Source organism: Ovis canadensis, chromosome 19 (genome assembly GCF_042477335.2).
Source record: "Ovis canadensis isolate MfBH-ARS-UI-01 breed Bighorn chromosome 19, ARS-UI_OviCan_v2, whole genome shotgun sequence".
Lineage (NCBI taxonomy): Eukaryota > Metazoa > Chordata > Mammalia > Artiodactyla > Bovidae > Ovis > Ovis canadensis.
The window spans coordinates 74,393,428-74,417,469 of record NC_091263.1 but is presented as its reverse complement, the minus strand read 5'-3'; the positions used below and the strand labels follow the sequence as shown (position 1 = coordinate 74,417,469).

General features: G+C 59.3%; 1 protein-coding gene across 2 annotated transcripts; it reads right to left on the bottom strand.

Annotated features, from left to right (window-relative positions):
• Positions 1–8,332: 8,332 nt before the first annotated feature.
• On the bottom strand, positions 8,333–17,410 carry TPRA1 (transmembrane protein adipocyte associated 1). 2 transcript variants are annotated; one of them, XM_069562147.1, is made up of 11 exons: positions 17,205–17,410; positions 12,363–12,486; positions 11,871–12,003; positions 10,960–11,046; positions 10,803–10,875; positions 10,612–10,691; positions 10,167–10,277; positions 10,019–10,079; positions 9,636–9,738; positions 9,465–9,545; positions 8,333–8,970 (listed from the first exon to the last, which is right to left on the bottom strand). In XM_069562147.1, the coding sequence occupies exons 2-11, from the start codon at positions 12,467–12,469 to the stop codon at positions 8,730–8,732; spliced, it is 1,077 nt and encodes a 358-aa protein (XP_069418248.1). In that variant the 5' UTR covers positions 12,470–12,486; positions 17,205–17,410; the 3' UTR covers positions 8,333–8,729. The 2 variants fall into 2 exon arrangements, with proteins under 2 accessions (XP_069418248.1, XP_069418247.1); XM_069562146.1 differs by having other exon boundaries at positions 16,624–17,289.
• Positions 17,411–24,042: the final 6,632 nt, after the last annotated feature.

Below are 24,042 nucleotides of genomic sequence, written 5' to 3'. Positions count from 1 at the left end.
AAAATAAAGTCTGACACTGTTTCCACTGTTTCCCCATCTATTTCCCATGAAGTGATGGGACCGGATGCCATGATCTTCGTTTTCTGAATGTTGAGCTTTAAGCCAACTTTTCCGCTCTCCTCTTTCACTTTCATCAAGAGGCTTTTTAGCTCCTCTTCACTTTCTGCCATAAGGGTGGGGTCATCTGCATATCTGAGATTATTGATATTTCTCCTGGCAATCTTGATTCCAGCTTGTGCTTCTTCCAGCCCAGCGTTTCTCATGATGGACTCTGCATAGAAGTTAAATAAGCAGGGTGACAATATCCAGCCTTGACGTACTCCTTTTCCTATTTGGAACCAGTCTGTTGTTCCATGTCCAGTTCTAACTGTTGTTTCCTGACCTGCATACAGATTTCTCAAGAGGCAGGTCAGGTGGTCTGGTATTCCCATCTCTTTCAGAATTGTCCACAGTTTATTGTGATCCACACAGTCAAAGGCTTTGGCATAGTCAAGAAAGCAGAAATAGATGTTTTTCTGGAACTTTCTTGCTTTTTCCATGATCCAGGGGATGTTGGCAATTTGATCTCTGGTTCCTCTGCCTTTTCTAAAACCAGCTGGAACATCTGGAAGTTCACAGTTCATGTATTGCTGAAGCCTGGCTTGGAGAATTTTGAGCATTACTTTACTAGCATGTGAGATGAGTGCAATTGTGCGGTAGTTTGAGCATTCTTTGGCATTGCCTTTCTTTGGAATTGGAATGAAAACTGAGCTTTTCCAGTCCTGTGGCCACTGCTGAGTTTTCCCAATTTGCTGGCATATTGAGTGCAGCACTTTCACAGCATTGTCTTTCAGGATTTGAAACAGCTCAACTGGAATTCCATCACCTCCACTAGCTTTGTTCATAGTGATGCTTTCTAAGGCCCACTTGACTTCACTTTCCAAGATGTCTGGCTCTAGATGAGTGATCACATCATCATGATTATCTGGGTCGTGAAGATCTTTTTTGTACGCTTCTGTGTATTCTTGCCACCTCTTCTTAATATCTTCTGCTTCTGTTAGGTCCATACCATTTCTGTCCTTTATCAAGCCCATCTTTGCATGAAATGTTCCCTTGGTGTCTCTAATTTTCTTGAAGAGATCTCTAGTCTTTCCCATTCTGTTCTTTTCCTCTATTTCTTTGCATTGATCTCTGAAGAAGGCTTTCGTATCTCTCTTGCTATTCTTTGGAACTCTGCATTCAGATGCTTATATCTTTCCTTTTCTCCTTTGGTTTTCACTGGTCTTCTTTTCACAGCTATTTGTAAGGCCTCCCCAGACAGCCATTTTGCCTTTTTGCATTTCTTTTCCATGGGGATGGTCTTGATCCCTGTCTCCTGTACAATGTCAAGAACCTCATTCCATAGTTCATCAGGCACTCTGTCTATCAGATCTAGGCCCTTAAATCTATTTCTCACTTTCACTGTATAATCATAAGCGATTTGATTAAGTCATACCTGAATGGTCTAGCGGTTTTCCCTATTTTCTTCGAGTCTGAATTTGGTAATAAGGAGTTCATGATCTGAGCCAGTCAGCTCCTGCTCTTGTTTTGTTGACTGTATAGAGCTTCTCCATCTTTGGCTGCAAAGAATAGAATCAATCTGATTTTGGTGTTGACCATCTGGTGATGTCCATGTGTAGAGTCTTCTCTTGTGTTGTTGGAAGAGGGTGTTTGCTATGACCAGTGCCTTTTCTTGGCAAAACTCTGTTAGTCTTTGCCCTGCTTCATTCCATATTCCAAGGCCAAATTTGCCTGTTACTCCAGGTGTTTCTTGACTTCCTACTTTTGCATTCCAGTCTCCTATAATGAAAAGGACATCTTTTTTGGGTGTTAGTTCTAAAAGGTCTTGTAGGTCTCCATAAGTCAGGTGGTCTGATATTCCCATCTCTTGAGGAGTTTTCCAGTTTGTTGTGATCCACACAGTCAGAGGCTTTGGCGCAGTCAGTAAAGCAGACGTAGATGCTTTATGCAGAAGCAGACGTGGTAGGCGCAGGCCGTGGTCTGGTCCACTTTCATCAATATTTGAGGAGCTCTTAGAAATCAAGAAGAGGCAGCCCAACGAAAGTCGGGAGAAAACAGCAAAAGACGGTTTTTCAAAAAGGAAACTCAAAGGCCTTGAGCCAGCATGACAGACGCCCGCGCTCTCACGTGACCTGGGGAGCCGAGATGAAGGACCAGAGACGCTGTGCACGGGGATGCACGGGAACCAGGTCCCCGCCCTGGCGCTGGGGGGAGCATGCGGCAGCGCCCACAGACGGGACGCCATCTGTCCAGCAGGGTCTGGCCCTGACCCTGCAGCCCACGCCAACACTGGACCTGCAGACACAGCCGGGCCTGCGGAACGATGAGGTTACCCTGTGGGAGCCGGGGTCTGTGTCTGTGACGTGTGAGCACAGCCCACCTGGGGCGGGCACAGAACCAGGAAGGCAGCAAGGCAGCGCCCAGCAGGAAGGGGAGGGGAGGCCGTCCTGCTGGCCTGCTGCTGTGTGCTTGTACTTGTGGGAGGAGCCCTGAGAAACCGCGCAGGCGTGCGCCTGTCTGGGGAGTGGCGGTCAGGCTCAGGGAAGGGAGGGCTTCAAACCCTGGCAGCTCTGAAGCCCGGTGAGGAGGTGTCTTCCCAGCAATGTCGAGCTTTGAGATCCGTGTATGGCTGTGAGGACACGGGGGCAACAAGCCACACCTGGCAGAGTGCATGTGCATGGGTGTGCGTGCTAAGTCACGTCTGACTCTGCGACCCCGTGGACCGTAGCCCGCCAGGCTCCTCTGTCCATGGCTCTCCCCGAGCGAGAGCAGCCGAGGGGGCTGCCGTGCCCGCCTCCGGGGGATCCTCCCGAGAAGGGACGGAACCTGAGTGTCCTGAGGCTGCTGCGTTGGCAGGCTGTGGGTTGTTTGCCACCTGAGCGACCCCCCCGAGGATGCCCCCAGACCAGCTGGGCAGCAGACATGGTCCGGCCCGCAGCACTGGAGTGCCCTCTCTCAGGCCCTCTGCCAGCGGGCCGTCCTGCCTCGGAATGCCTCCCGGGACCGGAAGCTCACCACCGGGCGAGGCAGGGGTCCCGGCTGCTCGGCTCTCTTAGAAGCGCCCCTCACTCACAGCTGTGCTCTCCCCCGCCCCAGCTCTGTCAGGGAAGCCGCACCAGCCCTCGGGGGCCGGAACACGGGGGGTGCAAGGTCCTGGGCGCCCCCGGCAGCCCCTTTCAGTCCGGCGCCTTCCGTGGGGTTGCCCTGAGCTGCAGGGGCCACAGCAGCCCAGCCGGCCTCTCCGGAGACTCCCTGCCTTGGCCGTGTTAACCGCTAATGTGGCTGGGACGGCGTGAACCTCAGGGCCTTTGCACTCGCGCTCTGTGGTGTCAGGAAGGCTGTGTGTCCGCCTCTTCCCTCCCAGCTTCACGGGAGGAATGTGAGCTCCTTGGCGAGGCTGCCTGCCTTGGGTGGCCGCGTTCCCCAGTCGTCCCCTTCCCCAACTCCTCCCGGCGCCGTCTCGTGTGTCTATCAGCTGTGTCCCGCGGCTCTAGAGGACCAGGTCCTTGTGGGCCTCCGTGTCTGGACGGCGGTGTGGGGCCTGTCATCTCCTGAGCCTGTCACCAGCCTTGCCCTCTGTCCCCCGCCCTCCTGGGGAAACACCAAGCTCTAAATTCCATTGAAAACAGGGTAATTGCCTAATTGCTCTGCTCTTCAATGCAGGCTGCTATCAGAGGCAGCTCTGCAGCGGCCGGGCCAGCCTGGCAGAAAATCGAAGCTCAGCCGGAGGGGATCGCAGTGGCAGAGAGCCGGGCACCCAGCCCAGAGCCAGGACAGGAGGGTGGCAGGCTGGCGAAGGAGCACATGGGCCCGGCGGGCACAGCCCGCGTGTTGGGACCTCCCCGCCGCCGAGTGCCACCCTGAGACCCGGGGAGCCCCTCTTCCTCTGCGTTTTGCAGGAATGTCGCTCAGACTCAAGGTGCGGACTGCTCTGCGGGCGGCAGGAGTCTCCCTCCCCCCCCCCGGTCCCCAATACCCACTGCTCCCCAGACGCAGGCACCTGTGTGTGCTGGGAGTCTCGAGACGCCGTTCCATCCTGTTGCCACTCACCGTGCCGCCGGGACCTTCCTCATCTGGGCTGCCCGGGGCCCCACTCTCCTCACCGCAGCTCTGCGTCCCCCTGGACGCCACAGCTGCCCCAACCACCTGCCTTTAAGGCAGCATCGCGACTTTGATCTCCTTCAAACCTCAAGGTCACCTGGGGGAGGGTGTGTGTGCGCGCAGAATTCATCATCATTTTCAAAAGTGTGTTGTTTTTCGTCACCACGCAGCATCACTTACTTCCCGTGGGGCCCCCAAGCCCACAGCCGTCTGGATTCAGAAACCAGCCCGGCTCAGAAACCAGCCCGATTACGCTGGACCCGCCTCCTCACTGGCTGTGACTTGGCTTTACCCAGGCGGGCGCCGGGCACACGAGACTGTTCTCAAGCTGCGTCCTTATTTCCCTCAAGGGCCGAGCACGCCACCCCCACCCCGAATCGTGGCCCCGAGTGCTGCCGGCGCCGTGATTAGGAGCCACGCGGAGGGACATTCCTTGAAGCAGAGTCTTGGCACTCACCCCGCACTCCGTGCTTCAGGCAGCTTCCCAGCCGCGGGAGTTCGAGTCAGGGGTATGCTCTGCGTAGTGTGTGTGTGCCTTGGTGTGTCTTCGGGCCTGCGCTCGGAGGCTGGAGCAGGTCCCCGCACACCTGCCGGGGGTACGCACGTGGGCTGCGAGCACCTTCTCTCCACCCCGCGTCCGAGCCGCCGCCTCTGCTGGGAGCGGAGAAGACAGCCTCCAGGGTCCCCCACGCCTGCGGCTGGCCCTCCCCTGGACTCAGGGCTCGGGGGTCTGCAGGCCTCACCCGGCCACAGCTGGGCCTGCCCTGGTCAGAAACACGGCCCAGCCGGCCCGGCGACTTGGGGAGAAACCCGGTCACTGCAGGGCCAGGACATCAGGCCCGCATGGAGGGTGGGGGTGCAGGAAGCGGTTGTCTGGAGTCCCCGGCTGTCTCGTGGTTCTGACACTGGAAAGCGTGGGCCCAGAGTCTCACTGCTGGGTCAGAACCAGAGCTCCACCACTTTCCTACAGCAGGAGTTTGGCCGGGTCACCAAAACCCCTGAGCCTCAGTTTTCCCGTCTGTGAAACAGGGACAGTGACAGTACCCGCCGAGCTCAGTGCTGAGAGGGTCCCAGGGCCCCTGGATGTGCAGCGCCTCGCGGCAGCGCCTAGCACGGGCGGGAGCTACGCACGCGTCTCTTCTGCAGACACCTGAGTGCGTGCGGTCAGCACTCTTCTCCTCTGGGGGCCAGGAAGGCCAGCGCCTAGCAGAGGAACCGACCTCAGGGAGAGTGGGCTTGTTCCCAGCAGGGGCTCCGGCCAGCGGTGTCCCAGCCTGGACCTGCCGGCTTTCGCCCGCCACGGCTCACCTGGACAGGCAGAGGGGGTGAGGGGCAGCGTCCACAAGGCACGGAAGAAAGCGCGGCGCCGGCTGTTTAAAAGAAAGAAATTGCCAGTCGCTCAGTCGTGTCCGACTCTTTGTGACCACGTGGACTTCTCCGGGCCAGGATGCTGGAGTGGGTAGCCTTCCCTTCTCCAAGGGACCTTCCCAACCCAGGGGTCAAACGACAGTTTCCTGCATCGCAGGCAGATTCTTTACCGGCTGAGCCAGCAGGGAAGCCCAAGTGTTTAAAGACAACTCTCCATACTGGATGTTCAGGAAAATTCCAACTAAGACACTCTCAGGCAGGTACATGAATCTTAATCTGGGTCAACAGGCATAGCTTTTTTCACACCAGTGTATCAGGTGTCAAGCCTGAGAGGGACCTTGTTTCCTGGGTGAGGCCTTTGGGGTCTGGATGCTGTCTGTCAGAGGGTGGGGCCGGGGCCCGGAGGAGAGCATGGAGGCTGCTTCCCAGCGCCCTCTGGTGTCCAGTGGGAAGTCCACAGGCCGGGCAGCCAGGCTGGATCGGAGTCCACAGGCTCCAATGTTATTCAGTCGCTCAGTCGTGTCTGACTCTTTGCGACCCTGTGGACTGCAGCACACCAGGCCTCCCTGTCCATCACCATCTCCCAGAGCTTGCTTAAGCTCACATCCACTGAGTCGGTGATGCCATCCAACCTTCTTGCCAGAATAAACGTCCCCACACAATTCCTAACCAATCTGACTAAAGGGCTGCAAAAAGAAATGACTCGGTAAGCGTAAACATTCCCAGCCACAGGGCTGGCAGGTGAGCGTTGGGACGCTCGGAGTTCCGGGGGCCGCAGGCTGGGGTGCCGGCACTGGGGAGGGCCATCTCGCAGGTGGGCCTACCATCCAGCCTTCTGGGGAGAAGTCCTGTGTCATGCACCCACTCCGGGGGTCTTGTCTGGAGAACCCCGGGGATGGAGGAGCCCGGCGGGCTGCAGTCCACGGGGTCGCACAGAGTCCGACACGGCTGAGCGCCTGAGCCCGCGCTGTCGTTAGGATCATGCCCCCTTTCCCAACCAGGGTCCCTGCTTCCCTCTGAATAATAGACGTAAGCGACTAGCGCGTGGACAGTGGGTGAGGAGAAGCGTTTCCTTCCGGGGCAGCCAGCCCTCACGTGTCTGGCCCTGAAGTAGATTGTTCGCCATGGGGACAGTCGGCAGAACGTCCACGGGGCCTGCGGCTCCGACGGCGCGGTCCTATCCATGTGCTTTCACGACGTGAGTGTTTGCGTGGAGGTGGTCAAGTGGGTATCAAGCAGGAGGAAGGTCCGTCTACAGAGAACACACAGGATGGCATCCGCGGGGCTGGCACCGTGCCCACCCTGCCTGTCGATGCCCCAGGGACGCCAGCCGTCTGTTCCCTTCTGTGCATCTGGAACTAAGGCCGGAGGGTTCGGGTCACTTACGCGGCAGAGTCTGACCTGTGCCGGGCCCCCTGACTTCCCGCCCCTCCTGGCCTCAGAAAGGACTCCCTGCTCTGATGCTCAGTGTCCCAAGCGATGGATCAGGCAGGTCAGACTATAACAGGCCCTCCACGACCCCCGGTGGACGCGGGGGCCAGCTGTGACTATTCTGAGATGAATGAGAATTCCCGGAGCAAGGAGCGAGCATCCTGGATGGGAGTTAGGTCTACTGACGTTTATGTCTTTGAAATCAGAGACTCAAAAGTTTAATTTTAATAATGCCCACATGCCATCGGCCATCACAGCTGTGACATCATCGCCTGCCGGGTCTGGAAAATTTCCCGGTGCACTCGTGTTCGCTACTACAAGAATAGCTGTGACCTCAGGGACCCCTTGAGGGGTCTCAGAAGCCCCGAGGGTGAGGAAGGACCCAGTGTGAGATCTCTGGGTCTGTGGCCCGATCACCCCGACCACTGAGAGAAAGAACAACCCAGACCTCCATCCCCTGGATCTGCCCAGGAGCCCCTCGCGTGCACAGGGGATCAGACAGACGCAGGGCAGGCGTCGGACACCAGTCACTGCAAAACAGAACGGACAAGTAGATGATGCTCCGCCTACACAGCGGAGAGCCAGTCGGGAGGTGGGGCCTGGAACGGGAGCTGAGGACCGCAGGTGGGAGAAGAGCTGTGTGAACTCGCGGGTTTGAGGCAAAGCCCATGGTCTGCGGACGCACACGCGTGTGCTCTGGTGACAGACAGGAAATTCATCCCAGTGGGCACGTGGTCCCAGGGGCCAGGCAGGGTCAGGAGGGAGGGGACATGGAGGCTCCTGTCTCCCTGATGCTTAATCCCCGAAGTTGTTATTAAAACACCGCCCAGGGGCTGTTATTAAAGCTGCGTCTCCAGCAGCTGCTGAGGGCGGGGCCTCGCCCCTGCAGCCCTGGGCGGAGGCCGCGCCCGCAGCACCCGACGTCCTCCCCCCAGAGGAGATGCCCCCGCCGCCCCGGGTGGCCCATTCTCTTCTGCCCATCGTCGATGTTTTCAGCTTGTTGAGCCTACTTTTTTTCCCCCCTTCCTCTTGGTGCCCAATAGTGGAATTTTAGTTTCCAGCCTTGGAAACTCTTAAGGCTTTTTTAGTGCTGATAAGAAGGAATCTCTGAGAGGTAAGGAAAGTCACATCCCGAGCCCTCCCAGCTGCGAGCACACAGCTGCTCCTTGGAAGCTGAAAGCTGGTCCTGATGGGAGGGCAACGGGGACCATTCCCTGGGCGCCCCGAGGTCCTGCCAGTGCGGGGACTGGCAGGAGGGAGAAGTCTGATCCTGCTTCCCCCCAAAACCCACGCTGCCCCCAGTCCTCACGGGCCACCCGGCAGGCAGAGTGAGGACCGTCCCGCCAGGGGCACGGGCAGCGCCCGGCCCCGCCAACCCTCCGTGCCGCCACCGTCCACTCTGTTCCTTTTTATTAGAAAACAGATCAGGAAAATAGACACACTTCAGCCCACCCGTTGGCGCGGGCTCTGGGACAGGGGTGGGCGGTGAGGAGGCCAGTCCAGTCCCGGGGCCCAGGCTGCAGGGAGGCGGCAGCCGGCCGGCCCTGGGACACACGGTCGGGGCCGCGTCCCTGAGTGGGGCAGGGGTGGCTGGGAGGGGGAGTGGCCCTGGCTGAAGAGAGGTGGGGACGGAGGGTGGGCAGGGCCCCTCGTCTGCTCTGCTGGGACTCTCTGCCCCCGGCCCACCGCGGCCAGTCCCCTGCAGTCTGGCCCCCGGGGTGGCTGCACCAGGCATTGATGGCCTTCCAGCGCTCACTGTTCCCTGCAGTCCGGCCCCCCGGGGGGCTGCGTCAGGCGTTGATGGCCTTCCAGCGCTCACTGTCCAAGCTGTTGATACTGCCGGTGTGGTACGGCAAGGAGGCCACATCGTCCAGGTAGGCCACCCCGGCCGAGTCGAACTGCGTGCTGGCCGCCCCGGCTGCCTCCAGGCCCTCCCGCCGGGCCACCGCGTAGGGCTGGGGCAGGTGCACGTCCGGCTCCTCCGTCTCATCCACTTGGCATTTGTAGGAGAAGAGAATCTTGGGCTCCGAGCTGGTGGGGAAGAAAGTCAGGGGGCCTCCGTGAGTCCAGAAGGCCCTCTTTTGCTGGGGCTGGGCCCCTAACACCCAACCCTCGAGGCACCCTTCCTTGTCTGCCCTCTGAGGTCCACTGGGACACGTGTGAGCCCCCCAGCTCCAGGCGAGTCAACCCGGGGAGCACCTGCCTTCTCACGTCAAGTGGGTGGACGGAGTCCATCCTGGGGAACGGTGGGCCTTAACCTGCAGGTGTGCGTAGCGCCGGGCGCCCACCCTCTGACCCCCGCCCGCCCCGCTCGCCACCACCCACTGGGCACGCACGTGTGCGCGCACGCATGGGCATGCTCTCCACACGCACCCTCGGCCTCCTCAGCTCCTGGAAGCCTGGGCGCCTGAGCCCCAGGCCGGAGGACGGAGGACTGGAGGCGGGGTTGCGCGCAGGCAAGCGACCCCGCCCACAGCCTCCGGCTCAAAGTCCCAGCCCGCATCCCTCCCACGTGAGCGGCTCACCCGAAGAAGCCGCGCAGGAAGGCCACGTAGATGAGGGGCGCAAAGAAGCTGAAGTAGAGGAAGGTGGTGGCGTCCACGCAGCTGGGGGCAGGGGCGAGTCAGGGCTGCAGCGGGGGACCTGCGCCCCTCTCCTGGCCCCCCGCCCCCCGCCCCCCGCCCCCCCGCACATACCAGAGCCCCTCGACGATGTCTGCGCACAGCAGCGCGCTCCCCAGCCCTTGCACCAGGTTGAGCAGCGCCAGGATGCCCGCGTACACGTAGAAGCTCCTCCGCGCTGCAGGGCGGGCGCGTGAGGCCCTGCCCGGGGCCAGGGCCCACCCGGGGCACCCACAACCACACCCCCGACCCCCCCAACCACTGCCACCCCCACCCACCCCCCCACTCCCCAACACCCCTACCCCCAACCCAAACCCCCCAACCACCCCACAAACCCCGACCAACCCTCAACCACTCCCCACCCCATCACCCCCCACCCCCAACCACCCCGCAACCCTCCAACCCGCATCACCCCCAGCCACCCCCGCCCCACGCCCGGCCCCACCCCGGGCACTCACACGGCAGGGATATGCGCTCCTTCAGCGGGGTCTTGGGGAGCACGACCACCAGGGAGTACACCTGTGGAGGCAGCGGGGCTGACGGGCGCCCAGCCCCTCAGCAGCGCGCCCAGGCCCCGTGGGCAGCCCCGGCCCCCCGTCGGCTCACCAGGAAGAAGAAACAGGAGCTGACGACCCAGAACTGGCGGCCTCCGTGCCCGTAGATGTTGAAATCCTCGGCCGACAGGTGGGCGTCGGGGTACAGGATCTCCAGCGTGCCCTGCGGGGGGCGGGGGCGGGCCTCAGGGGCTCCCGCAGCCCGCCCCCACTGAGGCCCTCCGTCCCCGCTCCAGCCTCCGCTCCGCCGCAGCCCGCCCCCAGGCGGGGGTCCCCCCGCTAGCAGAGGGCCCTCTGGAGGCCGGCCCTTGGGGGGACCCGCAGAGCTGCCGGCTGCTTGCTGAACAGCAGGTCCAGCCTGGTGGATGAGAATCCGAGGCGCCCAGCGCGCGGCTTGCAGTGTTTGAGCCCCTGCACTTGATGTCCTGACGCCGCCCCCGCCCAGGACCAGCGGCAGTGCACGCCCAGGCCCCCGCTGCCTGCCCCCTGCCCCTCACCTGCGTGACGGAGTAGGCCAGCGACAGCACCGTGGTGATGGCCAGCACCCGCCTGATGCTGGACTTGCTCTCCAGGTGCCCTGGAACAAACGTCCTGGTCAGGGGGCGGGGCCCGCCCGGGCGCGGGGCCGGGGCGGGGCCAGTGCCGGGGGCGGGGCTGGGGTGGGCGCAGGCCGCAGGGGCACACACACCGAAGGCCAGGCCCAGGATGACCACGCTCAGCTCGATGGCCAGCAGGAAGAAGCGCGTGATCTCCCACAGGATCTGGACACAGTGGGGCAGAGCGTCAGCCCTGGGGCCGGCGCCCCTCCCGGCGCCCAGTGCCCCCACCGACAGGCCCAGGCCCACCTTGTCAGCCACCGTCGCGGCATCTGATGTGCTGACCGTCATGGACACCACCGCCCGGGCAATGCCCACCAGCGCCACCACGAACACCTGGGGAGGCAGAGAGGACCCAGGGTTGAGGGGAGGTCACACCAGGGGATGACTTCTCCCAGAATCGCTTCTGTGGGCACAAGACTGTACCATCTGACCCCTGAGCCTGGAAAACCGTGTCCAGCCTCGGGAGGCTGACACCACTTGGGGCCACGTGCCCGCCGCGTGCCAGGCAGCCAGGGGCGGGAGCTCTGTGTGCTCCCACTGGGGGCATGCTCACAGCACCGTGAGCTGAAAAGATCCACAGCGCATCTGGAGGATGGGCACTGAGGTCTAGAGGGGCCATGCCGCTGGCCCCAGGTCTCTTGGCACAGCCAGAGGTCAGAACACGCTGGGCACCCCCACCTGGCACCCACTCCCCTTTCCTTCAAGCCATACTTTCCCAGTTTGCTCCCTGGGGCCACTACCCTCCTTGGTCCATGCAGTCTCGCTGAGCTGACCCCTCCCTTCCAGGCCCAGAGTGTCTCTTTCCCTGCGAGTCAGGGATGAACAGGGGTCCCAGGTGGGCCACTCAGAGGCAACGCCAGGTCTGCAGTGTGCAACCACTGAGTGATGCCCTTCCGCTGCAGCTGGCAGGGGGTCAGCTCAGGGAGGTCAGCACACAGCTGCTCTTGGATGCTTTTGATACTGTGCGGGGAGAACGCATGTGAAGGTAAGGCCAGCGGCAAGTGGACATGCAAAGAGAGGGTCTTGACAGCGTCAGGTAACCCCTGGATGCAGCCACACCTGAAGCTAGTTATTCTTTACAAAGACAGCTAATAATTCCCTGTTTTGCTTAAGCCAGGTGGAACTGGGTTTTCTGTCACCGATTGGAATGAACTCACCAGGATATAAAAAGTGATAAAGATGGGGCTGGAGGTGACTCGAATCTTGGCCCGAGCAAATGGAAGCTTCCAGAGCAGGAAGATGAAAAACAGCACATTGGGGATGAGCAGCAGGAGGTCCCAGTACCGGACCCTGGAAGACGGGCACAGCTGGCGGCTCAGCGGTGGGGCTGTCTGCACCCCAGCACGCCTGCCTCCCCCACACACACACACAGACACAGGGCTGTGCCTCACACACAGCACACACACACACACAAATACACAGGGCTGTGCCTGCCACACACACACACACACAAATACACAGGGCTGTGCCTGCCTCCCCCCCACACACGCATGCACACACACAAATACACAGGGCTGTGCCTGCCTCACACACACACACACACACACACACACACAAATACACAGGGCTGTGCCTGCCTCCCCCCAACACACGCATGCACACACACGCCCACAGGGAGCCCCTCTCACGGGCAGGGCCGTGCCCCTCACCGCGAGGTGCCGATGTCCTCGTAGAGCAGCAGCAGGCAGCGGTGCGGCACACTGATGTTGGGCGCCAGAGGCGGGGGCGAACTGGTCCCCATGTCCCGGGTGTCCATCCTGCCAGCAGCCAGCCCTGTGGGGGGAGGGGAGAGTCAGCACGTGAGCAGCACCAGGGTCTTGGGGTCCCCAGCCCAGAAGGCAGGAGGGGGTGTCTGCAGGGAGCGCGGGGCCCGGCAGCAGGACGCGACAGGTGCCAGCACTGAAAACGACGACTGAACAGGCCGCGCTCCTGACCCGGCGCCCCCGCCCCCGGCAGTGCGTGACAGCCTGGGGCGCGAGCAGCCCAAGTGCCACCATCAGCAGAACGCCCGCTCAGCAGGGTGTCTGTGCCAACACTAGAACGCTGCCCACAAACAGGAGCGAGTCCCTGTCCCGGCCTGGCAGGCACCAGGCTGAGTGGAGGCCGGGGAGGGGCGCCCGGTGGAGGGCGGCAGGCCCGTGGCAGGGTCGGTGCGTGGGTGTGCTGGCTGTGAGCACGCGCCTGTGAGTGGGGTGCCTTTGTGGGTGGGTTATGGCTTCAGCAGGTTTTTAACAACGAGGAAGGTGAATCGTTTACGCGCTGAGTGCCCAGGTCGGCCACGAGCAGCCCAGGATGCTCCCTGCGGGGGGCCGGCGCCCGCTGTGCAGGCCAGGGTGGGGGGTGCAGGGGCAGCCCTGCGCTTGGGGAAGACTCTGGGGTGGGCGAGCCTGGACCGGGGGCTCAGAACCCCTTGTCCTTCCCTCCCACACAGGCCACCAGCGGCTCTGGGGTCAGTCCCCCTTGGCAGCCTGATGAGGAGGCCAGGAGGTGTTAAAGGGGATTAAAGGTGCTAAAGCACTCGTGCTTACAAACCAAACCTCTAGAGGCACGTGCTGAGAAGCAGGAGGGGAACAAACTAAAACGCCGGGAAACGCAGCACAGAGTGCCGGGGTGCCCAGGGTCCACGCTGCTTCGCAGCACAGCCATGGGTCCTAGCTGGCACGAGGCTTCCCAGAAGCAGAGCCACTGTCCCAGCTCCCCTCCATGCTGGCTGTGGCTGCGTGACCAATTTGCGTCCAGCTGGCTGTGAGCAGCAAGGTGTGCCAATTTTCAGGGCAGCCCTCCTCCTTTCCCACTGCCTGGAATTGTGGGTGTGGTGGTGGGAGCAGCAGCAGCCACTCTGGACCACGAGGCAGAAGTCATGGAACCCAGGGCGAAAGGGTGTCTGGGTCTCAGACAAGCAGGTCAGCCGGCACAGACTGCTGTGCAGCAGGCGGCAGAGCCCGTCCACCTCATCACCTCAGCCCTGCTCAGTAGCTGAGCCGGAATGCAGAGGAGCGCTGCCACAGGCGGGCTTGTCAGACACAACGGTATTTGGACTGAGACCTAAGTAACTGGAAGTAGCTGGACGGGGGTAATCTGGGCAGAGCACATCCCGGGGAGGGGGCAGTGGAGGCAACGGCAGGGGCAGCAGTCTTGGCCCGTTCAAAGGGCACAGGGCACACTGCCGCCAGAAGAGAGAGGAGACAGGGCGGCCTGGCCAGCCAGTCTCCCTCTAAGCACAACGGTAGGGGGAGGGAGACGGTGGAGGTGGCACCAAAGCAGGGGATGGGGGCAGGGAGATGGAGCGCTCGGCCTGCTGGGGGCGGCAGGGGTGGAGTGGTGGGACCTGGGACCCCTTTGGGAGGGTCGGCCAGCAGGACCCACAGATGGACCCAAGTAGCGGTGAGGGCAGAGGGCACGGGAAGCTCATTCCAGGCTCCGACCTGAGCCTCAGGGCGCCTGCAGCGGCCTGGCCAACTGCAGACGGTGTCTTCGCGATGCTAAGGTGAGGGGGGTGTCCCTGGGACTGCTAAGGTGAGGACAGTGTCCCCACGATCGCTCAGCAGGTGCTCCATCATTGCAGGGCCTCCCTGATGCCCTGTGCTCATAACAAAGGCCCTCACCAGCACCAGAAGCCGGAGCCGCTGACCGTAAGCCAGTGGCTGCCAGCGGGGGTGACGTGGTCAGTGCGCGCCCCTCGGCAGGGTGGCCTCAGGGCTGCCTCGTGTCCTGCAGGGACCCCCGCACAGCCGAGAGGGGCCCGTGGGTGGACGGCGGCCACACAGAGTGGGAGCGCGGCTAGAGGACTTCTCCAGGCTTTGCGTGGCCGGCACCCCCTTTCCCTGGAGGAAGCCTCAGGACCCCCGTCTCCATGCACAGGGTGTTGGTACGACTTACAACACCCCCTCTGCAACCCCAGGGAGCATTCACACTGCAGTCCACGTGGAACGAGAGCCGACAGAGGAACAGGAGGAGAGACGCAGACAGCACCGGGCAGGAGCCCCTGGGCCCAGCCACGCCCGAAGCTAGGTGCCCCAGCCCCACCGCTGGGGAGGACCCTGCATTCTGAAATCTTAACAAATGCCCAGCTTGACCTTCTGGCTCTGCCAGGTGCTGCCTTTGTGACCTTGGGCCAGTCTCTTCCCTTTCTCAGTGTCACGGGACCGTAGCATCCCCACCAGCAAGGCTGCTGGAAGGATCAGGCAAGAGCGGAGAAGGGAGTCTCCACAGGACCACACACACAAGGGGACTGCCGACCTCTCCCCAGAGCGGGAGCTGGGGGTGTGGGTTCAAGCCCCACTCGCTCCGGAGTCTGGGCTGGGGAAGGTGGGTGCCCGCCGCGCCTATCTCCCCCGCCCCGGCCCCGCTCTCCCTGTAAGAGCTGGGGAAGAGGAGAGCCCTGCAGCCCAGCCTACCTCCAGGGCCCAGGGCCCCTCCCAGGGGGGTGTCCCAGGGCTCGGTGTCTCCCCTGCAGACACAGGGCCCCCCAGGCCCGATCCAGGGTAGGGTGCTGGTAACAAGTGAACTTGGGGCAGGCAGGGGTGGCAATCACATGACTCACAGTAGGTTGCCACAGTGTGTCAGAGCTCACAAAATGACTGAAGCTGGGACTCAAGCAACAGGACAGGCGCGCCCCTCCCTTCCGGTGGGCGCTCTGGGCCCCTACTTTCTGCGTGCTGACCCGTGGGGCCACCACTCCGGCCTCCAGGAGCAGGCAGCCAGCCGCTGTCCCATTACAGACAGAAGGAGGCTGAGGGGGACCATCGGAGGCCCCCCCATTCCCCTCCCCCACCACAGGTGAGCTCCAGGCCGTGCCAGAGCGAGGGGTTTGCAGGAGAGAGGGGGCAGGAGGGCAGGCTGGCGAAGGGCACGGAGAGAGGGAGACTTCCTGGGACGCTGAGTGCCCTGGGCAGCCCCGTGCCGCTCAGGACCAGGGACGCTGGGACAGACTGTCTCTTCCACCTGGGGAGGACGCTCCTGACCTCGCTGCCATTCCAGAGACCTCCTCCCACCCTCTCGCCCTCCCTCTGTCTGCGGCCAGCCTGTGGGCATCATGCCCGTGGTGTGGGCCCTGCGTGCTGGACCTGGGCCAGAAGGGCCCTACTTCTCTGAGCCTCAGCCTCTGAGTTTCTGGGTCTCCCCAGTCTGTGCAGAGGTCCTGGATGGGAGCCCTGCAGAAACAGAAAACCCTGAGCAGACGGGCTGCTGTGGAAACACCACTCAGGGCAGCCGGCCCCAGCTGCTCACGGAGATTTCAATCCTGGACCGAGCGTTTCACCACCATTATCCTCCAGCCTTGGGGAACGGGGTGGACCCTACCAGGAGTCCCCAGGAGGGAAGACAGCCCTGTGCCTTCTGGCCCGACCTCTGCAGATTCCCTTCGACTTGGCCGGCTGCGTGCTCTCCCAGCCCGCAACCAGATCGCATCCTTTGGGCCAGCTCCTCTGAGGAGCCCTCCCTGACCACCCCTTCCATCCGAAATGGCCCTCAGCTGTGTGTCTATGTGTCTGTGGGACGTCCAGCCCGGGCGGGTCATGACCCAGTTCTCGGGGGGACAGCCAATGTGGTGAGCTGGACAGATGAACGTCCAGCAGCAGAGAGAGGGCGGCCCAGCCCTGCTGGACAGTGGGAGGACCGTCCGGGAGGCCCCACGGCCCGATCCCCACCACACAGCGACGACAGGGCACTTCCCGGTGCCCCTGCCAGGAGACACCCCCCACCCCCACCCTCTCGGACGCGGGAGCCGGAGGTGACCATTCGCAGACACGTCTCGGCGCACAGGCTGGGGTGCAGGGTCCGGGAGCTCGGTCTCCCCGGCGGCCCTGGGCCTGCCTCTGGGCGGGAGGCCCGCTCCCGGCGGCAGGAGGCGGGACAGGGACGTTCGGGATCGGCTCGCGCAGCTGGGGCAGAGCAGGGACTTCCCCTTACCTGGGGCCCCGGCCGCCCATCCGCCGCCGGGCGCGGACCCCGCCAAAGGCCGCGGGCCTGGGCCTCCGGCGCTCGGGCCGGGAAAGTGGCGCGGGGAGCGCGGCGCGGGAGGCCGGCTTCGGGAGACCGGGCGGGAGACGCGATCAGGACACGCGATCCGCCTGACCCCGCGCGGCCCTCCCGGCAGCCGCGACCCGGAAGGGAGGCGCGTCCTCTGCGTTCCGCCAAAACTGCAAAAACAGCCACCGTCCCTGCCCGCGGCGGCGCGGGGACCCGCCCCCAGCCGGTAGCAGCCAATAGAAACGGAGTTACGCCGGTACGGGGGCGGGGCGAGTGCAGAGGACGGAGCCAATCGGGTCTCCGGGAGGCGGGGCGGCCCGCCGGCCTCTTAAAGAGCCAGCGCGCGGTCCTCTCAGCCGCCAAGGGTTGCGGCCGCGGTCCTTTGCGACCTGCCGTCCACGCCCGCCTCCCGCAGCGCCCCCTCCACCAGCGTCCGGGGAGGCGCTCCGCCGCCTCCGGCCCGGTGACCTCCGGACCCCAGGGACTAGCCCCCCCCCGGGCCCGGCGCGGCCCCTTCGCACCTGCCCACGCACCCTCCGCCTCCAGGCCGCCCTGCCGGCGGGCTGTCACCGTCCCTTTTCGCAGAGCAGACCCCGGGGCGGAGGCGTTAAGCGCTTCCCCCGAAGTCACAGGACCAGGAAGTGACAGGACCCAGGCCTGGGGCTTGGCCTGCTTTCCCTCACCGCTGACCTCCAGGAAGCCCTCCCACGTGGCCTGCTCTTCCCCTCGTGCGTCTGTGCGGGGTTTCCTCCTCTGCCCGCCACCACGAGGCTCCGCCTGGCCGGGCCCGCCTGTCTCCTCATCCTCATCCCTCCCACCCGCTTCTCTCTGGGTTCCCCGTTTCTCTTTCTCGACTACACCAAGCTTCCTTACCTGTGGGTCTGTCACTTAACACACACTTCCCTTGACACCCTAGCCACAGTGGCTGTTCAGTCTCTAACACAAAGCCCTTTCGTTTCGTTCTCAGTTGCTACCAAAACTGGATTCTTTTTTCTGGGGGTGGTGACTTCATGGGAAATAGATGGGGAAACCGTGGAAACAGTGTCAGACTTTATTTTGGGGGAATCCAAAATCACTGCAGATGGTGACTGCAGCCATGAAATTAAAAGACGCTTACTCCTTGGAAGGAAAGTTATGACCAACCTAGATAGTATATTCAAAAGCACAGACAATTACTTTGCCAAAAAAGGTCCATCTAGTCAAGGCTATGGTTTTTCCAGTGGTCATGTATGGATGTGAGAGTTAGACTGTGAAGAAAGCTGAGTGCCGAAGAATTGATGCTTTTGAACTGTGGTGTTGGAGAAGACTTGAGAGTCCCTTGGACTGCAAGGAGATCCAACCAATCCATCCTAAAGGAGATCAGTCCCGGGTGTTCATTGGGAGGACTGATGCTGAAGCTGAAACTCCAGTATTTTGGCCACCTCATGCGAAGAGTTACCTCACTGGAAAAGACTCTGATGCAGAGAGGGATTGGGGGCAGGGGGAGATGGGAACAACAGAGGATGAGACGGCTGGATGGCATCACGGACTCGATGGACATGAGTTTGAGTGAACTCTGGGAGTTGGTGATGGACAGGGAGGCCTGGCGTGCTGTGATTCATGGGGTCACAAAGAGTCGGCCACGACTGAGCGACTGAACTGAACTGAACTGAGTTGAAAGACACACCAAGGTAAAGAGCAGGACAAGGAAGGATTTATTATCTGCAGCAAGTAAGGAGAACATCTGGGATCTTTCCCAAATTAATGCAAGTGCAAGTCCCTGAATGGGGTCTGACTCTGCAACCCCATCGGCTATACAGTGCATGGAGTTCTCCAGGCCAGAATACTGGGGTGGGTTCAGTTCAGTCACTCGGTCGAGTCTGACTCTGTGACTGTGGCAAGCCAGACCTCCCTGTCCATCACCAACTCCCGGAGTTTACTCAAACTCAAGTCCATCAAGTCAGTGATGCCATCCAACCATCTCATACTCTGTCGTCCCCTCTCCTCCCGCCTTCAATCTTTCCTAGCATCAGGGTCTTTTCCAGTGAGTCAGTTCTTTGCATCAGGTGGCCAAAGTATTGGAGTTTCAGCATCAGTCCTTCCAGTGAATATTCGGGACTGATTTCCTTTAGGGTAGACTGGCTGGATCTGTGGCTGAGTTTTCCAAATTTTCTGGCAGCACTTTTACAGCATCATCTTTTAGGATTTGAAAGAGCTCAACTGGAATTCCATCACCTCCACTAGCTTTGTTCATAGTGATGCTTCCTAAGGCCCACTTGGACTTCGAATTCCAGGATGTCTGGCTCTAGGTACGTGATCATACCATTATGGTTATCTGGGTCGTGAAGATCTTTTTTGTACAGTTCTTCTGTGTATTCTTGCCACCTCTTCTTAATATCTTCTGCTTCCGTTAGGTCCCTACCATTTTTGTCCTTTATTGAGCCCATTTTTGCATGAAATGTTCCCTTGGTATCTCTAATTTTCTTGAGATCTCTAGTCTTCCTCATTCAATTATTTTCCTCTATTTCTTTAAATGATCACTGAAGAAGACTTTCTTATCTCTCCTTGGATAGTCCAAAGAATATATCCACAGATATATATAATCTTTGGAACTCTGCATTCAAATAGGTGTATCTTTTCTCCTTTGCCTTCCGCCTCTCTTCTTTTCATGGCTGTTTGTAAGACCTCCTCAGACAACCATTTTGCCTTCTTGCATTTCTTTTTCTTCGGGATGCTCTTGATCACTGCCTCCTGTACAATGTCACAAACCTCCATCCATAGTTCTTCAGGCACTCTGTCTATCAGATCTAATCCCTTGAATCTATTTGTCACTTCCATTGTATAATCGTAAGGGATTTGATTTAGGTCATACCTGAATGGCCTAGTGGTTTTCCCTACTTTCTTCAATTCAAGTCTGATTTTGGCAATAAGGAGTTCATGACGTGAGCCACAGTCAGGTCCCGGTCTTGTTTTTGCTGACTGTATAGAGCTTCTCCATCTTTGGCTGCAGAGAATATAATCAATCTGATTTTGGTGTTGACCATCTGGTGATGTCCATGTGTAGGGTCTTCTGTTGCGTTATTGGAAGAGGGTGTTTGCTATGACCAGTGCGTTCTGTTGGCAAAACTCTATTAGCCTTTTCCCTGCTTCATTTTGGACGCCAAAGCCAAATTTGCCTGTTACTCCAAGTATCTCTTGACTTCCTACTTTTGCATTCCAGTCCCCTATGGTGAAAAGGTCATCTTTTTTGGGTATTAGTTCTAGAAGGTCTTGTAGGTCTTCATAGAACTGTTTAACTTAAGCTTCTTCAGCACTACTGGTTGGGACATAGGCTTGGATTACCATGATATTGAATGTTTTCCCTTGGGAACAAACAGAGATCATTCTGTCATTTATGAGAGTGCACCCAAGTACTGCATTTCGGACTCTTTTGTTGACTATGAGGGCTACTCCATTTCTTCTAAGGGATTCTTGCCCACAGTAGTAGATATGATGGTTGTCTGAGTTAAATTCACCCATTCCAGCCTATCCCTTCTCCAGTGGATCTTCCTGACCCAGGAATTGAACCGTGGTCTCCGGCATTGCAGGCGGATTCTTTACCAACTGAGCTATCAGGGAAGCCCTATTTTAAGGGAAGGGTACATGCATATTCGTGAAGGGTCTTGGGCTATCCAAGCTTTAGTTAATTGAGGTCATATGGGTCAGAGACCATCCCTCAGGTTCCAGCTGGCCTGGTGATCGAGTCATCGGGCTTGTCTTTACCACTGAAACAAAACAGGGCATATTTAGAACTGATGTCTTGTCCAGCATTGTCACTTCCGTTGCCTGATGACAGCTCGTCTCTGCATCCTTGTGTCCCGTTAACATCATTAATTACTGAGACCTGGTCCAGGGCAAGGACGGTGGCCAGTCTTAGACCCCCAATGACTTAGACCAAAACGGCTTCTCTCATGTCACGAAAGCCACCCCCAGGTCTCTTTCCGGGCCTGCCCTATCTGCGTGCCTGCGTGCGAGTAGGCTGTCGCTCAGTTGTGTCCGACTCCTTGTGACCCTGTGGACTGCAGTCTGCCTGGATGCTGTGTCCATGGGGTTTTCCCAACAGGAATATTGGAGCGGGTTGCCATTTTCTTCTCCAGGAGATCTGCCTGACCCAGGCATCAAACCAACGACCTCTGCACTGGCAGGTGGAATCTTTACCACTCAGCCACCTGAGAAGCCCTTACCTGCTTACTCCAGCACAGTCTCTCTAACAGGGTCATGTTCTTTTAGTCACTTCCTGGTTCAGCATCAGCCTCCCCTAAGTAGAATGTCCGTGTTGTGGTGACAGAGCCGTGCTTATCACATTCCCTGAGTGTCCGGAGCCTGACTCAGGGCCTGGTGCACGTCGTAAGCACCCACTTATCACAGTAAGGCCAAGATACACACCCGTGACACCACACTTTTTCCACATCTGGGCTGGAATGAGATCAGGCCCCGGTCTTTGGCTAGCTCCTGTTCGAAACGAGGGGAAGGTGAGGAGGCCAGCAGCTTGTGACCATCTGGGACCATCTGGGACTCAATTTATCTGCCCTTCCCAGCTTGGACCCCAGTCAAAGTGCTGTTTCTGCAGCAGCCCCTAGAAGCAGCGCTCCAGGAGGCGCCTGTGTCCCTGAATGGGCAGCTCCGAGAGTTTCTGCCCCGGGGGTTACCTGCATCACCCCCGCTCACCTGTAAGTGGCAACACAAGTCCCCAGCCACTTCTGACCTCCAGGGGCAGGAAAGGTCTGACCCCCGTGCCCGGAAGGAGGGGAGGTGGGGTACACTGACCTGCCCTCCACCCTTGTCGTCTGAGATGGGACAGTTGTGGGGTGGAGGTGGGGGATGGGTTTTGTGCTCTGAGCTGTGAGCCCCCTGGAGGTTTCTGTGGGATCTCATTTGTGGAGTAATTAGGGCACTTTCCTCGCCCCCTCCCTTCGGGGCAGAGGCACGCCTGCTCAGTGCTGTGCCCCCCTGCACAGAGGACAGAGCAGGGCAGCGGCGAGCCTCCATGAATGGGGCTTAATAAACACAGATCTGACCCCAGGTGTCTCGCTTGCCCTACATCAGGCTTGCAGGGGGTTGAGCCTCTCAAGGCATGGCCCACAGGGGCAGCTCCTGCAGAACTGGGCTCCCTGAGCACAATGGGGACCCCAAAATAATAGACACGGTTGGTTCTGCTCAGCAGAGGGACCGGGCAGCAGAGGCTCCCGGCCAAGCCCGGCCCAGTCCCAGACCCACAGACACTGAGTTGATAACACGCTGACTGCCGTGAGCTGTTGGATTCCTTGCCTGGCTTCCCCTCGAGTTCCCCGGCTCAGAGGAGTGCTGCCCCCACCTCGTCTCCTGAGCCAGACTTCCGCTGCATGGTGAAAGTGAGTGTCAGCCGCTCAGTCATGGCCCACCAGGCTCCTCTGTTCATGAAACTCCCCAGGCAAGAATACTGGAGCGGGTAGCCATGCTCTCCTCCACGGGATGTTCCAACTCCACCCTGGTCCTCCCTTTTGCTATCCTCCACTGACTCCACAGACATGAGTCTGAGTAAACTCCGGGAGTTGGTGATGGACAGGGAGGCCTGGCGTGCTATGGTCCATCGGGTCGTGAAGAGTCGGACGTGACTGAGCGACTGAACTGAACTGAACTGAACGGATCCTCAAGACCAATAAACTCTACCTCCTGAAGGCCTCTTGGATATCTGCACTTCCAGGGATCACTCCTGCCCCTACCAGGGTCCCTCCTGAGATGCTTGCTCACCACACAAGAGAGCAGGGCTCCAGCCCCACCCTGCTCCCCTGCCCTCATCCAGGCTGCCTCTGCCTGGAGGCAGAATGGCCGCATGTTCGTCCCTCTATGTCCTCGGGCGTTGGTTTCGGGATACCCACAGACAACAAACTTCAAGGGTGCTCAGTTACTCATATAAAATGGCGTGGTATCTGTACATCTCCCCTGCATATAACCAACCTACACCCTTCCGTTCACTGTAGCCTCAAGATTATTCACAATACCTTGCTGTTTCTGTTCAGTCCCTCAGTCGTGTCCGACTCTTTGCAGCCCCATGGACTGCAGCAGGCCAGGCCTCCCTGTCCTTCATCATTTCCTGGAGTTTGCTCAAACTCATGTCCATTGAGTCAGGGACACCGTCCAATCGTCTCATCCTCTGTTGTCCCCTTCTCCTCCTGCCTTCTGTCTTTCCCAGCATCAGGGTCTTTTCTAATGAGTTTGCTGTTTGCATCAGATGGCCAAAGTGTTGGGGCTTCAGCTTCAGCATCAGTCCTTCCAATGAATATTCAGGACTGATTTCCTTTAGGACGGACTGGTTGGATCTCCTTGCAGTCCAAGGGATTCCCAAGAGCTTCTCCAACACCACAGTGCAAAAGCATCAATTCTATAGCGCTCAGCTTTCTTTGTGGTCCAATTCTCACATCCGTGCATGATTATTGGAAAAACCATAGCTTTGACTAGACAAACCTTTGTCAGCAAAGTAATGTCTTTTTAATATGCTGTCTAGGTTCGTCATAGCTTTTCTTGCAAGGAGCAATCGTCGTTTAATTTCATGGCTGCAGGTACCATCAGCAGTGATTTTGGAGCCCCCCAAAATAAAGTCTGTCACTGTTTCCATTGTTTCCCTGTCTGTTTGCCATGCAGTGATGGGATCGGATGCCATGATCTTCGTCTTTTGAATGTTGAGTTTTAACCAGCTTTTTCACTCCGTTTCACTTTCATCAAGATGCTCTGTCCATGGGGTTGTAAAGAGCTGGACACGACTGAGCGACTGAACTGAACTGAGCAATATCTAATACAATGCAAATTATATGCAAATAGGTATAAATACACTGTAAAAACCATATAAACAGTTGAGCGGCATACATCAAAACCAAGCTGATTTTTGGAATTGTCTTTTTTTTTTTTCCTAACCGCTCAGTTGGTTGAGTCCGCAAATTCGGAACTGACTGTAACTTTTTTAACTTGCCTCCATCCTCCTGCATCCCTGGTAGCCTAAAGGGTTCTCCTAAAACCCAGGGGGCTGTCGACTGTCTGCAGGGAGCTCCAGTTCTCTAGAAAGATTTGGTTGCCTTTCGTGAGCTGGAGTCTCCAACGTCGTCGTCTTGTCCCTTCCAGGACATCACAAGAGGTCTGTCTACCTGGAGCTAGGGAAGTGCTTGCAGATGCGAGGGCGCCCCGCTCTCCACTTCTCTGCGCGGGAGGCTCTTGCTACTTGGAACTCCCCCTTGCATCTCGTCTGCCTCCAGAGGGCACCCCAACCTCGTCTCTCATAGCCCCCTTGCCTGTTCGGCGCTTGAGGCGTTCAGCCTGAACTTTCGGAACAGTTGACATAACACAGTAAGACAGAGCCCTGAGCCTCCG